The 17,065-nt window shown below is 40.7% G+C and overlaps 1 protein-coding gene across 1 annotated transcript in view; it reads left to right on the top strand.

The window, feature by feature from the left end:
* LOC127007773 (uncharacterized) overlaps nucleotides 1–17,065 on the top strand; it is a 40,305-nt gene that overhangs the window by 6,967 nt on the left and 16,273 nt on the right. Inside the window, exon 2 of the mRNA XM_050879070.1 lies at nucleotides 15,128–15,320. Within this exon, the coding sequence (XP_050735027.1) occupies nucleotides 15,128–15,320 (193 nt within the window). The remainder of the gene's footprint in view (nucleotides 1–15,127; nucleotides 15,321–17,065) is intronic.

Here is a 17,065-nt window from a genome sequence, read left to right as displayed (position 1 = left end):
TCTTTTCTTCTTCCTTCTCTTCCTCCTCCTCCCCCTCCTTCTCCTCCTTCATCATCATCATCATCATCATTTTCTTCTTCTTTTTCTTCTTCTTCTTCTTCTTCTTCTCAGTCGGGCTTTGTTCCGTGCATATTAGTTTCACCACAATCATAATCTCCTTACAAAATTCTCTGACTTGTTGCACTTTAACTGGAAAACATGTGCAGCGCTCTCTCTCTCTCTCTCTCTCTCTCTCTCTCTCTCTCTCTCTCTCTCTCTCTCTCTCTCTCTCTCTCAGGGGAAAGTGCAGGATTAAAAATATTTAAAACTGACGATAAGAGACTATAATAGGACCTAGACTAGGGACACACACATACACACACACACAAGTGAAACTGTAGCTCTTTTTATGCTGTTACTGCAGTGATATGTCCTTAACCTCACTTACACAAGAGAGAGAGATTTACATAGATAGAAAATCAGACCACACAGACCCCATGGTCCAGACTAGGTGGCCTGTCCTTAAACCTAAGTGATTCTACATTAATCAGATAGCTCCAAAACATTGCATTTCAACTCTAGTTAACATTAAGTTGAAGGAAGTGACGGTCGAGCTTGTTTTTGAAGGAGTCAATCGTGTTACACTGGACCACTGACGGTGGGAGCTTATTCCATTCTCGCACTACAACGTTGGTGAAGAAAAATTTGGTGCAGTCTGAATTTACTTGTCTACATTTGAGTTTTACGCCATTGTTCCTCGTACGCAAAGTGTCATCGATCATAAACAATGTTGATCTGTCTACATTCGTGAAACCATTAAGTAATTTAAAACATTTGATCAGTTTTCCTCGGAGGAGAGAGAGAGAGAGACCCATCAACAGTCTTATGCCTATCTCTTCGCTGCCAAGTAAGGCAGAGGAAGTAGATTTTTTTTTCACCTTGTAGTAGTAGTAGTAGTAGTAGTAGTGTAAATGTATATTCTAACAACGATGCGGAAGGAGAGGGAGTTTGGAGGAGAGGAAGGAAGGGAGAAGGGGAAGTAGGAGGAGGAGGGATGGGGAGAGAGAGTGAGAGAGGGGGGGAGGAGGAGAGGAGCAGCAAGGGTGGAGAGGTGAAGAGGAGAGCTTGGAGGAGAAGAGGGAAGAGGAGAGGAAAGTGGGTAGGGGCTAGGGAGGGAAAGGGGGGGAAGGAGGTGATTTGGATATTGAGGGTAGGAGGGATAGGGAGAAAGAGAGAGAGGGAGGGGGAAGGAGAGGAGCAGCAGGGGTGGAGGGGTGGAGAGAGGCTGCTCCACCCTATCTATCCATTACCCAGCAGGCTCTTATGAGGGTGATATGTATCCTGTACCTGCTCTTACCTGTTGCAACGGTCGTAAAGATGGTGAGGCGGAAATTCATGTGTGCATATTATGATGATTTTCTTTGTCGTGTGTGTGTGTGTGTGTGTGTGTGTGTTTTCATATATTATGTGTACGTATGTATGCTTTTTATGTATGTGTTTTATTTCAGTTGTTTATTATGTATGTTTGTATGTATACTTTTCATTGTTGTGGATATGGGTATGGTTAATATTCGTATGTATGTATGTATGTATCTGTCTATTTACCTATATATATCCTGTCTCCGTCTCTGTCTATCTAACTATCTATATATTGTAGCTACTTTCATCTGTCTGGCTGTCTACGTGTTGCTCTTCTTATTTAAACATCATCTGAAGGGACTTTTTTTTGTTCTTTTACGATTAGCATAATAATGCACTCAGTATTCAGGTGTACAACAAAAAAATAGATAAAGATAAAATCTCATCACCATCACTACCACGGCTACCACCACCACCACTCCTGACCTTGCCACTCCGTCCTCCCCTTTGCATAGGTCCAGTCCCTCCCTCTCTCCCTCATCCCTAACGTCCTTTCTTCTCCCTTACATCCCTGCACCTGTCCCGCGTTCAGCAAGGGAGGGTGGTCGCTTACAGCCTCCTCCTCCCGAAGTAGCCACAGGTTAAGGTTTTTGTCCTGTGAATCTAACCACAAGACCCCCCTCCTCCTCCTCCTCCTCTTATGTCAGGCTGGCGCGCGGCGAGCTCTCACCCGTCCGGGGCCGTCCCTCGTTTTCTCTGGTGATCGGGTGGCTGTGGGCGGCGGCGGCGGCAATGGGGAACGTGGGCGGCATAACTCGTTCTCTCTTTGGGTTTTCGAAAGGGCAATTGCCTCAGACTTTTTCTCTTTTTCTTTGTTCTTCTCTCTCTCTCTCTCTCTCTCTCTCTCTCTCTCTCTCTCTCTCTCTTTGTTTCCTCATTTTTCCATCTGTTCTCTCTCCGTCTCTCCCCCAACCACCACCATCACCACCTCGCTTGCCTTGGACGGGATATATATTTGGAGGGATTTCTTGCTTTTCCACGGGGTCAAGTCCAACAGCTGTTTCCTCTGGCTTAGGAAATGCGTGCGTGCGTGTGACAGGTCTTAAGAGCGATTAGACGCGTCGAATGCAAACTTGACATATATTAAACTGTGGTTCAGTGGTACCGTTAGCTTGAGAGAGAGAGAGAGAGAGAGAGAGAGAGAGAGAGAGAGAGAGAGAGAGAATTCCATTAGGGTCTTACAGGAAACTGGGCCATATTGTATACATAAAATCTGTTTCCTTGTTCTGGAGTTTATTTCCTTTATTTATTCCATCTTCTGTTCAATTTTTCTCTTCTCGTTTATTAATGTATTGTTTTTTTTCACCTTTGCTCTTTAAATATAGGATTCAACCACGCTATTTTGTATACCTTCTGTTTATTTATTTTTTCCATCTATTTCCTGTTTTAACTCCATCTCTTTATCTGGATTCTTTTATTTATTCCATCTTCTTTTTCCCGTTTCTTTTATTAATGTATTGGTTTTCTTTCACCTTTGATGCTTAAGGCAGGACTCAGCCATGCTATTTGGTATACATTTTATTTGTTTAGTTCCTCCTTTTATTTCCTGTTTATACTTCATCTCTTTATCTGGATTTTTCTTCTATTTTTTCTATTCTCTATTTCTTCTATTTTTTCTATTCTCGTTTATTTTGATGTATTGTTTCTTTCACTTTCGTTATTCAATTAAGAAAGGACTCAATTATTTTAGGCTGTATCCATTCTCTTTGTTTATTTCTCACTATCTCTTATTTCCTTTGTTTACCTTATCTCTCTCTTCTCGCACCTTCGTTGACAGACTGACTCACGAGGGGTAGGTAAACAATGAGGTCACGTGACCTCTCGGCCGTGTGTACGAAGAGCGACGAGCCTATAAATATTTACTTTATTTCATCTTTAATGAGCTCGTCACCCCTTAAGAATTTTTTTGCTCCCTTTCTTTTGTTATTCCTACTTCAGGGAACTTAAGAGAGAATAATATGAATGTGTTTATTTAACGTGTTCTGCTACCACCCTTACTACTACTTCTACTACTACTACTACTACTACTACTACTACTACTACTACTACTGATGAAAATGATGATAATTAATAGATATATAAATAGATAACTATATAGATAGATAGAGGTAGTTAAAAGGGAAGGGAAAAAGGGCTTTGTTTATTGAAGAGCGCTTGGGTACGATACTTTGTTTGCTCTGTTTTTTGCATCTCTCTCTCTCTCTCTCTCTCTCTCTCTCTCTCTCTCTCTCTCTCTCTCTCTCTCTCTCTCTCTCTCTCTCTCTCTCTACGACCCTTTGTTAGCTGTTTTTTTATGCTCTTTCTCCATGGCATATATATATATATATATATATATATATATATATATATATATATATATATATATATATATATATATATATATATATATATTTTTTCTTCTTGTTTTTGTCCTTTTCTTCTCCATCTTGTTCTTGTTCTTCTGTTTCATTTTTTTTTTTTCTTTTAAACCTCTACTGTTCTCGTCTCTTCTCGTCTCCTCTCCTCTCCTCTCCTCTCCTCTCCTCTCCTCTCTTCCTCCTCTTGTCTCGTCTCGTCTCCTCTCATCTTGTCTACCCTCTTCTCCTCTCCTCTCATCTCTCCTTTTCTCTCCTATCCTCCTCCTCTTGTCTCGCTTCGTCTCCTCTCATCTCGTCTACCCTCTCCTCTCCTCTCATTTCCTCTCCTCTCCTCTCCTATCCTCCTCCTCTTCCTCCTCCTCCACCACTCGAGGCAGCAAATGTATACCCGTGATAGTCAGCCACTTGAAGGCAGCACAACCACCGTGTTATTATCGGGATTTTGGAGCTCACTTTGCTAATATCTTCATCCCCCTCTTCCTTCTCCTCCTCTTCCTCCTCTCTCCCCTCTCCATCGTTCCTTCCACCCTCTTGGCTTCACCCCGTCTGGCAACACACACACACACACACACGAGACGATGAAAGAGAGGCGCAAAGTGTGTTTACGTGTGTGTGAAGAGAAAAAAAAAAGTAACTGCGCCGTTTCTCCAATAGTGAAGGAAAACAAAGATATAGGCCGAGTAATAATAATAATAATGTCGGTTTCTTTAAAGATTTACTCCTAGTATCACTAGGGGAACGGGCCCTTGTCCGAAGACGGCCCGTTAAGGGGGAAAAGATTGCTCCCTCCCTGCACGAGGGAGCACGGGCCTTTGCCAAAGGCAGAGTGCTGACAGACCGACTCTATCGGCGATCGAAATCTACCCGACCTCCTCCTCCTCCTCCAAGATTTATCCCCTAGTATCACTAGGGGAAACAGGCCCTTGTCCGAAGACTTAAGCGAGAGTTAAGAGGGCAAAAATGCTCCCTCCCTGCGCGGGGGAGCACAGGCTTAGCCTAATGGTGGCCCGTAGCAGGGTGCCGACAGACCGACTCAATCGGCGATCGAAATCTAGCCGACCGAGTCGGTCTGTCGACGAGGACTGGCGTGTCTTTGACCAAGTCGGTCCGTCGACGAGGACTGGCATGTCTCTGAATGTCGGTTTAATGTATCGAAGTAGATATATTTTACTTGCTATGCTTATTTGGGTTTTCTTATGCTGTAGTAAACTCTTCTGTGGTTCTTATATGTGTTAATAGTCGCTACATATGTAAATAATATCATTCATCTTTTTCGTCCTCTACTTCTTCCCCTTTTAAGCTTCGTACCGTCTCGTCTCGTTTCCTCTTTTCCCTTCCCCTCTCTTCTCCTCATCCTCCTAATATATTTCAAACAATGACCTATTAAACGTTTGTATACTTGGCTAGACTTGACACTTAAACCAAACTACATCTTGAGATATTTTCCTGGTCTGCTCTTAGTTCAAATTATCATCCCATTTACACCAGACATCTGCAAGCTCCTAATCTGTTGCTGCACGCTTTATTATCCGAGTGAACGAGGAAAGCAAGCACAAGCCTATAATTATCGGCCCATTCTTACCAGACAGCGTGCTCCTAATCTGTTTTCCTTGTTAACTTATTGTCCGTCTGAGTGAGGAGAGCAAAAGCAAGCCTATAATTATCGGCCCATTCTTACCAGACATCTGCGCGCTCCTAATCTGTTTTCCTTGCTAACTTTATTGTCCATCAGAACGAAGAAAGCAAACACTAGCCTATAATTATCAGACCATTCATACCAGACATCAGAGTGCTCAATCTGTTTTCCTTGCTAACTTTATTGTCCGTCTGAGTGAGGAAAGCAAAAGCAAGCCTATAATTATCAGACCATTCATACCAGACATCGGAGTGCTCAATCTGTTTTCCTTGCTAACTTTATTGTCCGTCTGAGTGAGGAAAGCAAAAGCAAGCCTATAACTATCGGCCCATTCTTACCAGACATCTGCGCGCTCCTAATCTGTTTTCCTTGCCTACTTTATTGTTCAACTGAGTGAGGAAAGCAAACAGAAACCTATAATTATCATCTCATTCATATCAGACATCTGCATGCTCTTAGGCCCAGCTTCTTAAACGTATCGGTCTCCCTTTACGATTATTTTCCAGAGAAGATTCACCGGGTTTTCATTAGTGATTTTCCCGCTCAAGATACAGAAGGCGTGTATAACTATCACTAGGCTCACAAAACTTCTTGAAAATCCCAGTAACTTCTATGAGAGGCTTTTGAAAGAGGCGAACTGATACCTTTAAGAATAGTACGGTCTTTAATGTCCATGTGAACGAGGAAAGCAAACGGTAGCCTATGATAGCGATCTCGTCTGCTTGGCTAGGCTAGGCTACACGCTTCATTTGGAGATATTTTCGCGCCTCTATATCACGGGCTCATTCATTCCCGCCACTCCGCCAGACGTCTTTATCTTAATCTGCTTTGGCTACGCGCTTTTATGTTATGTCTGAACGAGGAAAGCACACACACACACACACACTCAAACCAGACATCTTCATCTTAATCTGCTTTGGCTACCCGCTTTTAAATGTCTGAATGAGGAAAGCACGGTCTCACTCTTATTCCCTCTAACTTCCCCTTTTTCTTTATCTCCTCCTCCTCCTCCTCCTTCTCTTCCTTCCATCCGTCCACTACTGTCTTCTCGTCTTCCTCCTTCTCTTCCCTTGTTCTTATTTACTCTTCCTTTCCCTTCTTCTGTGTCTCCTCCATCTTCTCTTCCTTCCGTTCCCTGCTGTCTTTTCGCCCTCCTCGTACACACACACACACACACACACACACATGCACACTCAAGCGGCTTTCCCCGATATCACAGACCCAGAGCGAGTAGTGTGCATTTGCCCTACATTGCGTCACACACACACACACACACACACACAGTGAAAGTCAGACTCGTAGAATGCCCAAGAAGGTTGTCATTATTGCGTCTGGCCACATCCCACATCCCTTTCTCCCTCCCTCCTTACCCTTCCCCCTACCCCCGCCTTCCCTCCCGTCTGTCTGTCTGTCTGTCTGTTCATGGTTCACTCTCCTCTCCTCTCCTCCCATGACTCATCCCTCCTTCCCCTCCCACTACTGTTCCTCTGTTCATCCAAAGCCCTCATCCCCTCTTGGTTCTCTTCCTCTTACGCCTCTTCGTCCTCTTTGCCCTTCCTCTTTCAGTTCGCAATCCTAACTATTCTTTATATTGTCGTTATTTTATTCTTTTTTCAATCCTAGTTATTCCTTTCTTTATATCCACTCCTTCATTCCTTTCAGTCAACCCCATGCGGTTTTTTTTCCTCTTCTTCCTTTTTGTTTCCTTGTGTTCCCTTTTTTAAGCTATATTTCCCATTCCTAATCCTCCTTGCCTTAGTTCCTTCCAGCGTTTCTAATGTCAACTTTTTTCTTCTTATTCCTCCTCCTAATGCCAACTTGTCGCGTCTCCCATTTCATAGCCCTTTAACGTTACTTTATTTTCCTCTTTATCCTCTCTTTCTAACATACTACCCCATGACAGTCTTCTTTCTCCTCCTTTTCATGTCTCTAAACGTAGCCTACAACCTCTCTGCTTCTCATTCTCCTCTCTCGTCATAGCCTACCCCCTTAAAAGCCTTCTTCTCTTTCTCCTACCTCCTCCTCCTCTCCTCCTGTTTCTTGCTCCTCTCATCTCTGTCTTCACCCTTTCTACTTTCTCCTATTTCCTCCTCCTCCTCCTGCTTCTTCTCTCAATTTTGTCTTCAGTCTTCAGCCTTTCTGCTTCTCATTCTCCTCTCTCGTCATAGCCTACCCCCTTAAAAGCCTTCTCTTTCTACCTCCTCCTCCAACTTCTTTCTCCTCTCATCTCTGTCTTCACTCTTTCTACTTCTCATTCTCATCTCTCGTGATAGCCTACCCCTTAAAATTTTAGCCTTCTCTTTCTCCTACTTCCTCCTCCTCCAAGCTCTCATTTCTCCTCTCATCTCTGTCTTCACCCTTTCTATACTTCTCATTCTCATCTCTCGTCATAGCCTACTCCCTTATTTTAGCCTTCTCTTTCTCCTATTTCCTCCTCCTGCTGCTTCTTTCTCCTCTCATCTCTGTCTTCACACTTTCTGCTTCTCCTTCTCATCTCTCGTCATAGCCTACTCCCTTATTTTAGCCTTCTCTTTCTCCTATTTCCTCCTCCTCCTCCTGCTTCTTTCTCCTCTCATCCCTGTGGCTTCTTATCTTTAATTCCTCATGTTCTTTTGCCTGTTCCTACCCTGTCTCAGTCTCTTTTCTCTCTCCTTTTATTCCCTTTATTCCCACTGCTCCTTCTCTATCAACTCGATCTTTTCCACCTCCACTTTGTTTCGCTCCTCGGCGCCGTGGGAGGCCGGGATGTAGTTTCGTTCTCTCGTCAGCTGTGATGAAGGAAAAGGATTGGATTGTTTATTGGTTGAGACTAAGAGCGTGGGTGGGCGTGGATGCTGTGTGGAAGGATTGTAAGAAGCTGAGAAAAAGATAAATATGTAAATTAAATGTATGTAAATGTGAGTGCTTGAGTAAGATAAGTATATGTAAATGTTTGTAAATGTGACTGACTGAATGAGATGAGAGGCGAAGCAAAGAAAATAAAATATAAAAAACGGGATAAGGAGAAAGGAAATAAAGAGAAGTGGAAAATCCGATCTCTCGTCTCCTTATATGCCTTGGTGGATGAGTGGCTGACTTGTATACGGGTGAGTGGATGAGATGGATGGATGGATGGATGAACGTCTCTGAACCACCTCCCCTTCTCCCCAATTATCTCAGCTGCCACTCTCTCGTCCCCACCAAATTCGGGGAAAGGAAAGAGCAAAAACACGGTGAAAGGAGAGACGAAGGAGGGGATGAAGAGGAGGAGGAGGAGGAGGAAGAGGAGATATATTACAGAAGGGAGATTGAAAGAGGGGGAGGAGATTGGCGAAGATGAAGAGATAATATAAAGAACGAAGGAAAGAAAAAAAGGTAAAGGGGTAAAGAGTAGACAAAGAAAGGAATAGGTAAGGAGGGAAGAAAGGAAAGGTTAAGAGAGAAAGGGAGAAAGGGGACGAAGTGGGGAGGAAAAGAGGAAGGGAAGGAGGAGGAAATAAAGAAGTGGAAATCAAGGGAAGAGAAGAAGGACAAGTACAAAGAGGAATAGGAGGAGGAGGACAAAGAAATTAAACAGTGGAAATTAAGAAAAGAAACAAATGAAAAGGGAAGAGAAGGAGAGGGAAGGCGAGAAGCAAGGGGCGGAAGGAAGAGAAGGAGAAGAGTGAAATAAAAAAAGGGAATTAAGAAAAGAAATAAGGAAAACGAAAGAGGAGGAAGACGACGAGAGGACACTATGGAACGGGAGGAGGAGGAGATACAGAAGAAGGGAAAGGAAGATAAAATAAGAACAAGAAAAGGGAAGAGAAGGAAGATGACGACGACGAAAAGACAGTAGTGGACGGAAGGAAGGAAGAGAAGGAGGAGGAGGAGATAAAGAAAGATGGGATGTTGGATTAAATAAGAATAAAGAAAAAGGAAGAGAAGGAGGAGGATGACGACGACGGGAAGACAGTAGGAAGGAAGGAAGAGGAGGAGGGGAAGGAAGATGAAATAAAGAGCAAGAAAAAGGAAAAGAAGGAGGAGGATGACAACGAAAAGACAGTAGGGAACGAAAGGAAGAGAAAAAGGAGGAGGAGGAGATACAGAAGGGAGGTAAGAGCAAGGAAGAAGGAAGATAACGAGAAAAAGAACGACGATAAGTAGAGAGAGAGAGAGAGAGGAGTAGGAGGAAGAGGAGGAGATACAGGAGGAAGGGAGGTGTAAGAGGACGTAAGAGCGGAAGCGATGTAAGGAGATTAATCCCTGTCTAGACGGAGATGGCGTTAAGGTAAATCACCGCTTTTAGTGCTGGACAGCGTGCAATCTTTCCTCGGCTCAGCCACCATCGCCTCAACCACCTCGCCGTTAGTCCGTCTGTCGGTCTGTCTGGCTCACCTCCCTTCTCCCCCCTCTACCACTTTTTTTTAGTTTTTATTACTTCTACTACTACTACTACTACTATTTCTTCTTGTTCTCGTTTTCGTTCTTGTTCTTGTTCTCGTTCCGCGTTCCTGATCATCTTGTTCTTGTTCTTTTTCTTCTTTTCTCTTTCTTGTTCTTGGTCTTCTTGTTCTTGTTCTTTTTCTTCTTTTCTCTTTCTTGTTCTTGGTCTTGGTCTTGTTCTTGGCCTTCCTTCTCTTCTTCTAATTCTTTTTTCCACTTTTTTTCTTATTCTTAATGTTTTTGTTCATCCTATTCTTTACTTCTTTTTTTCCACTTCCTTTTCTTCTTGGTCGTGTTTTCTTCATTTTCTTCTTCCTCTTCTTTTTCACCGTTCCTGCGTCTCTGTATCTCTCTCTTTTCTGGGTGTCTCTCTATCTGTCAGTGTCTTTGTTTATGCCTGCCTGTCTTGCTGTCTGACCACTCCTCACCTCTCTCTCTCTCTCTCTCTCTCTCTCTCTCTCTCTCTGTTCTTCTTGTTCTGTTTTTTTCTTCTTCAGCTTCTATTTCTCCTTAGGTTCCTCTCTCTCTCTCTCTCTCTCTCTCTCCATAAAGACTGGCGTGGAGTCATGTGTATTTCTGTAGCCTACGTGTGTTGTGTAGCCGCTAAAAGGAGAAGAGGGGAGGAAAGGGGGGCAGCTAAATCCCTCTCCCTCCCTCCCTCTCCCTCCCTCTCTCTCTCTCTCCCTCTCATCTCCCTTGGTACTTTATACTTCTTTTTTGCGTCCACTTTGAACCCACCTGACGTATAGGGAGATGGGATCGTTGTAAATAGAAGACGAAGTAAATAAATAGATGATAGTATGAATAGCGTAATCTAGTTATAAATAAATATAAATGAAGTAAGCAGGTTGAATTAGAAAGAAGTTTGAGTAGAGAAGAAAGTGAGTGAAAAATGGGAGAAAGAAAGAATGAAGACATGAAGAGATAGATTTGATGAATAATGTAATCTAAGTATGAATAAAGAAATGAAGTAGGCAGGTTGAATGAGCAAGAGGTTTGACTAAAAATGCGAGTGAGTGAAAAAAGAAAGAAAGATTAACATATGAAAAGAGTAATGAGATGAAAAACGTAATCAATGAAAAAATAAAAATAAACCGACTAGATTAGAAAGTTTGTGAGGAGAGAAGATTTGATGAATATAGAAAGGTAAAAGAAAGTTGTAGGTAAAAAAATATAGATAAAAATAAACAAATATAGTAAATGGGTTGAATTAGAAAGTTTGAGCAGATAAACGAATGGAGAAAGAAAGAAGAGAAGATGAAGAAAGAAAAGTAAAAATAGAATAAAAAGAAAGTAGATAAAGAGAAAGAAAGAAGAAAATAAAGTTGAAAGAAAGAAAGAAGATGAAGAAAGAAAGGTAAAAATAGAATAAAAAGAAAGTAGATAAAGAGAAAGAAAGAAGAAAATAAAGTTGAAAGAAAGAAAGAAGATGAAGAAAGAAAGAAGGAAAGGTAAAAATAGAATAAATAGAAAGAATTGATAAAGAGGAAGAAAGATGAAAGACAGAAGATGAAGAAAGAAAGAAAGAAAGGTAAAAATGGAGTAAAAAGAGAGAGTAGATAAAGAGAAAGAAAGATTAAAATAAAGTTGAAAGAAAGAAAAACAGTTGAAGAGAGAGACATAAAAAAAAATATAAAACTTGTATGTAAATAACTATATACAAAACCGGTTACAATTCTTATCGCTCCCTTACTTTACAAGAGTCTGGTCAGCCCAAATAGAGCGATGCCTTTGTACGCCTCCTTATGTAAGACTTGCTCCGCGTCCAAAATCTTTTCCTATTTGATTTTGCAGTTTCTTTCCCTTATCTTAACGCCCATATTTAGGAGGGGTATTTTTTTTTTTCTCTTCTCCTCTTCCTCCTCTTACTCGTCCTCGTTCTTCTCCCTCTTCTTCTTCTACTACTTCTCTATCTTATATATATATATTTTTTTCCTCCTCTTCCTCGTACTCGTCCTTATTTTTTTCCTTCTTGTCACTTCTCTTCCTCTTCCACTTTTCTTTTCTTTTTTTCTTGTTTTTGTTAATTTGCTTTTGTTAATGTTCTTGTTCTATTTCTTCTCCTCCTCTTCCTCCTCTTCCTTTTCTTCTTATTCTTCTCCTTTTTCTTCTTCTCTTTCATCTTTTTCTTCTTTTCCTTCTTCTTTTCTTTTTTCTTCTTCATCTTTTTCTTTGTTTTCTACCACTTTTCCTCTTTTATTTTTTTTATTTTTCCTTGTTCTCGTTTTTCTTGTCTATGTTCTTTTGTTTTTTCTTATCCATGTCTTCTTCTTCTACTTCTTATTCATCTTCTTCCCTCTCTTCTTCTTCTTCTTCCTCTTCTTCTTAAACTTCTTCACTTAAGCATATTTTTGTCACTTTACAGCATGAGATTGGTTAAGATGACGGGTGTGTTTTGGTTACGCCGCCTAACCCTTACATAAACATGACTCTCAGTGGCAGGAATCCTAACCCATCTTCCAATTTCACTACCCATCCTTGTCACACTCCTCTGCAACAATATAGTCTCTCTACACGTGTCCTACAGACTGGCCCTCTTACCCTAGATTCCTCCACTAGTTATCCTTATTTATCCTTTATTCTATCCTTAACTTCTTCTTCTTCTCCTCTAACTCGACCTCTGTGAACTCTCCCTTTAGTACAATGCAGAAGAATATACATCTAGTCTTTGCCCCAGAAACTAAACCTCTTATCCTAAATCTCTCTCTCTCTCTCTCTCTCTCTCTCTCTCTCTCTCTCTCTCTCTCTCTCTCTCTCTCTCTCTCTCTCTCTCTCTCTCTCTCTCTCTCTCTCTCTCTCTCTCTCTCTCTCTCTCTCTCTCTCTCTCTCTCTTTCGCATATTCAAAGCCAAAGAGACGGAGATGACCACCGAGGCCACGCGCAGCTATATAGCTATATAGAGACTATAATATGTCCCCGTCTTTACCTTTATGTACTTTCACTCGTACCTATTCCCTTCATTAGTATATGGAGTGATAAATCTTCGCACCTGCTGGCCGAGAAACCTTGGTAATATTTTCTCTCGTGTAATAAACGTATCTCAGTGTTCAATCTCGGTGCGTCGCTGTTTCTTAATGACTCTGCACGCGAGGAATGTTAACGTGGATGTATGGCTTGTCCTATTCATTATACGGTGTGAAAATTGCCCACCCGGCCTCCCTTACACTTCCTCAGACGCTTTATTTATTTATTTATTCATTATATGGTGTGAAAATTGCCCACTCGGCCTCCCTTACACTTCCTCAGACGCTTTATTTATTTATTTATTTATTGTACGGTGTGAATATTGCCCACCCGGCCTCCCTTACACTTCCTCAGACGCTTTATTTATTTATTTATTCATATACGATGTGAAAATTGCCCACCCGGCCTCCCTTACACTTCCTCAGACGCTTTATTTATTTATTTATTCATTACATGGTGTGAAAATTGCCCACCCGGCCTCCCTTACACTTCCTCAGACGCTTTATTTATTTATTTATTCATTATATGGTGTGAAAATTGCCCACCCGGCCTCCCTTACACTTCCTCAGACGCTTTATTTATTTATTTATTTATTGTACGGTGTGAATATTGCCCACCCGGCCTCCCTTACACCTACTCAGCCTTATTATTATTTTTTGCAGTTTGGATTGAACTCAGTGGCAAAAGAAAGAAAGAAAGTGAGACAGAAAAGAAAAAGAAACCCCAAAAGCCCGCTGCCTTCTTTTCAATACAGAGAATAGTATACTTGCACTTACGCCTGATTTTTCTCTTATCCTGCTAATTAAAACGTGCTGTTCATTAACCTTTTTGATTACCTACCTTTACAGATGACCACACCTTCATACCTCCTACAAATCTACCCTTGCACCCTTCACATGTCCCTTTCTTTATGATACCGAAAATGATAATGGAGACCTCTTTTGTCCGCCTAATTAAGCACTACTGCTCATTAACCTCACCCAAATTGTCTCTTTTTACTCTACTTTTACCTTTACTATATATAAAGATTCACCATTTCCATGTCTCCTATAAATCTACCCCTTCTGTCTCCTTATGTTTCCTTCCTTATAAAACAACAACAAAAAAATGATAACAAAAACCTCTCTTGTCCTACTAATTAAACCGTACAGTTCATCAATCTCTTTTTCTTTCTTATAACCTGTTTTATTTCTCAAGTTTTTTATCTTTTTTTGACACTTGCATTTTGTCAGTTTATTTATCTATTTTATCTATCTATTTATTCATCTATTGATCTATCTCTTCATCTTTCACATATACCTTCTTTACCCTCTATATTACCTTTACTATATACAAAGACTCACCTTTTTTGTCCCCTTTTTTTATGTCAGTAGAAAATGCTAACAAAGGTCTCTTTTCTCCCATTGATTAAGCAGTACCCAGTAACCTTCTGTGTCTGTTTATCTTCTCTTTCGTCCCCATGTTTACTGTACTGTACAGGAGAGTGGAAGGTAAACATAATCTCTGAGCCTGTTGTTGTTTTGTTTTCATCAGAGGACACGGCTCAAGGGCGATAAAAAGAGTCCCCCCCAAAAAAGCCCGCTACTCGCCGCTCCTATGAAAGATAAAAGTAAAGAGTAGCCAAAAGAGACGAAAGGAGAGGAGAATTACTTTTTTTTTTCATATACGCTTTCATCTTAAATTCAAGTGTTTCGTTTCTAATTCATAACTTACTGATACCTGTAACTTTCATCCTCTTCTAGCTACCTTTCCTGATTATCTTACCTGTTGTATCATTCATTCTCACCTTTACCGTTTAATAAAATTGTATAATCTTCCCGTTCACTCATTTTCCCTTTCATCTTAATTTTGAATGCTTCCTAATACCTATCTCATGACCTACTGCATACTCGTTCTCCTCAACCTCTCCCTGCTTCATCTACCTTCTCGTCATCTTAAACTGAAGTGCTTCCTTTTATCTCATGACTCTCCACCTCCACTACCTGTCCCTCTTGCTTCACCTGTCCATTTAAAGTGCTTCCTTTTATCTATTTAATGACTTACTGAACACAGGTACTCCTCCGCCTCCACAACCTGTCCCTCCCACTTCACCTGTCCATTTAAAGTGCTTCCTTCTATCTATTTAATGACTTACTGAACACAGGTACTCCTCCACCTCTATACTACCTGTCCCCGCTTCACCTGCCCAACTCTAAGTGCTTCCTTCTATCTTAATGACTTACTGAACACAGGTACTCCTCTGCTTCACCTGCCCATTTAAAGTGCTCCCTCCTCTCCATCTCATGATTTCCTCAACACAGGTAATCCTTCACTTCTCCTATCTGTCCCTCCCGCCTGTTCTCCCTTTTCACCTGCCCTTCCCTTGCAGCACGAGGACCCCGCGGGTGAGGGTGTCCCCGTGGGTAGGGCCGCAACCCCCGAGTGTCCCCCCCCACCGCCCTTCTCGCGCGAGCTGTGTAGCGCGCCCGCGTGCCTGCACCACCACCGCTGCCCCACCGGCCGCGCCTGCTGCTTCAACGGCTGCGTGCACACCTGCCTCTTCGCCGTGGAGAGTCCGCCAGGTGGGTCATTAGGAGAGTTTGGTGGTGTTTGGTTAGTTTTCTGTTTTTAGCTCTTTTCTTTAGCTAGTTTATTATTTCAAGTTTTCGTCTTATTTGTCCTTTTTTTTTTTACGTTTTTGTTTGTATTTGTTTTTTTCTGTCACTTATATTTTGTCAGTTCATTCATCTATTTATTCTTTCATATTATCGTTTTATTTTGTCTTGTTTTTGCCACCCAGTCTCCTGCTGGGTTTTTTCTGTTTTTCTGTTTCTGTTTTTGTTACTTATATTTTGTCAGTTTTTTGTTTATCCGTTTATACTTTTTTTTTATCTTTTTTGCCTTGTTGTTATCATTTTTTGTCTGTTGTTTTCTTCTGTGTTTTTGTTTTTGTGTCATTTTCATTTTGTCATTTTTTTTATTTTTTTTATTCACGTATCTACTCGTTCAAGTTTTTCTCTTTTTTTCTTTTTTATAACCTGTTTTATTTCTCGTTTTTTTCTTTTTTTGGCACTTGCATTTTGTCAGTTTATTTATTTATTCATTTATTTATCTATTAATCTGTTTATTAATCTATTTATCTATCTATTCATCATCTATTTATTCATCTTTTTTTCTTCTTTTCGTAACTTTTTTTTTTTTTTTTTTTGTCTGCTTCTGTTTTTTGTCACTTGCAATTTGTCAGTTATTTGTCTCTTTATACACCAGTTAATTTTGTTGTATTTTTCAAACCTTCTTTTTCCTCTTCTTCTTTTACTTTTTTCCTCTTCCACTTCTCTGTCTTTTCTTTTTTTTGTATTTTTCTTGTTCTCGTTCTTCTTGTTCTTGTCTACGTTCTTTTGTTTTTTTTCTTATCCTTTTCTTATCCTTCTCTTCTTCTTCCTTTTGCGACCTTCGTGAGTTCGTGTCATTATCTCGTTACGGTGATTGTCCTGATTCTTTCCACGCTTTCTCCTCGCCTTTTGTTTATTCTCCTTTACCACTTCCCTTCCTCACATTCATTGCTCATTCTCTTTACCCTCCTTTCCCTCTTGTTTTCCTTTCTTCATTAATTTTTTCTTCCCTTCCTTCCTTCATTTTCTCCTCTTTCTTCCTTCCTTTTTTTCTCTTTCTTTCTTCATTCAATTTTTCTTCCCTTCCTTCCTTCATTTTCTCCTCTTTCTTCCTTCCTTTTTTTCCTCTTTCTTTCTTCATTCAATTTTTCTTCCCTTCCTTCCTTCATTTTCTCCTCTTTCTTCCTTCCTTTTTTTCCTCTTTCTTTCTTCATTCAATTTTTCTTCCCTTCCTTCCTTCATTTTCTCCTCTTTCTTCCTTTCTTCCTTCCTTTTTTTTCTCTTTCTTTCTTCATTCAATTTTTCTTCCCTTCCTTCCTTCATTTTTTCCTTTTTCTTCCTTCCTTTTTTTCCTCTTTCTTTCTTCATTCAATTTTTCTTCCCTTCCTTCCTTCATTTTCTCCTCTTTCTTCCTTTCTTCCTTCCTTTTTTCCTCTTTCTTTCTTCATTCAATTTTTCTTCCCTTCTTTCCTTCATTTTCTCATCTTTCTTCCTTTTCTCTTCTTCCTTCCCTCCCTCCTTTTTTTTATCTTTCTTCGTTCATTTTTTTCTTCCCTTCTTTCATTCATTTTCTCCTCTTCCTTCCTTCCTTCATTTTTTCTTCTTCCTTCCCTTCCTCCTTTTTTCCTCCTTCCTTCCTTCATTCATTTTTTCTTCCCTTCCTTCCTTCCTTAATTTTCTCCTCTTTCTTCCTTCTTTCCTTTTTTCTTCTTCCT

This window comes from Eriocheir sinensis, chromosome 36 (assembly GCF_024679095.1).
Source record: "Eriocheir sinensis breed Jianghai 21 chromosome 36, ASM2467909v1, whole genome shotgun sequence".
Taxonomy (NCBI): Eukaryota; Metazoa; Arthropoda; class Malacostraca; order Decapoda; family Varunidae; genus Eriocheir; species Eriocheir sinensis.
The sequence above is the reverse complement of the archived record's forward strand: the minus strand, read 5'-3'. Positions and strand labels throughout refer to the sequence as shown.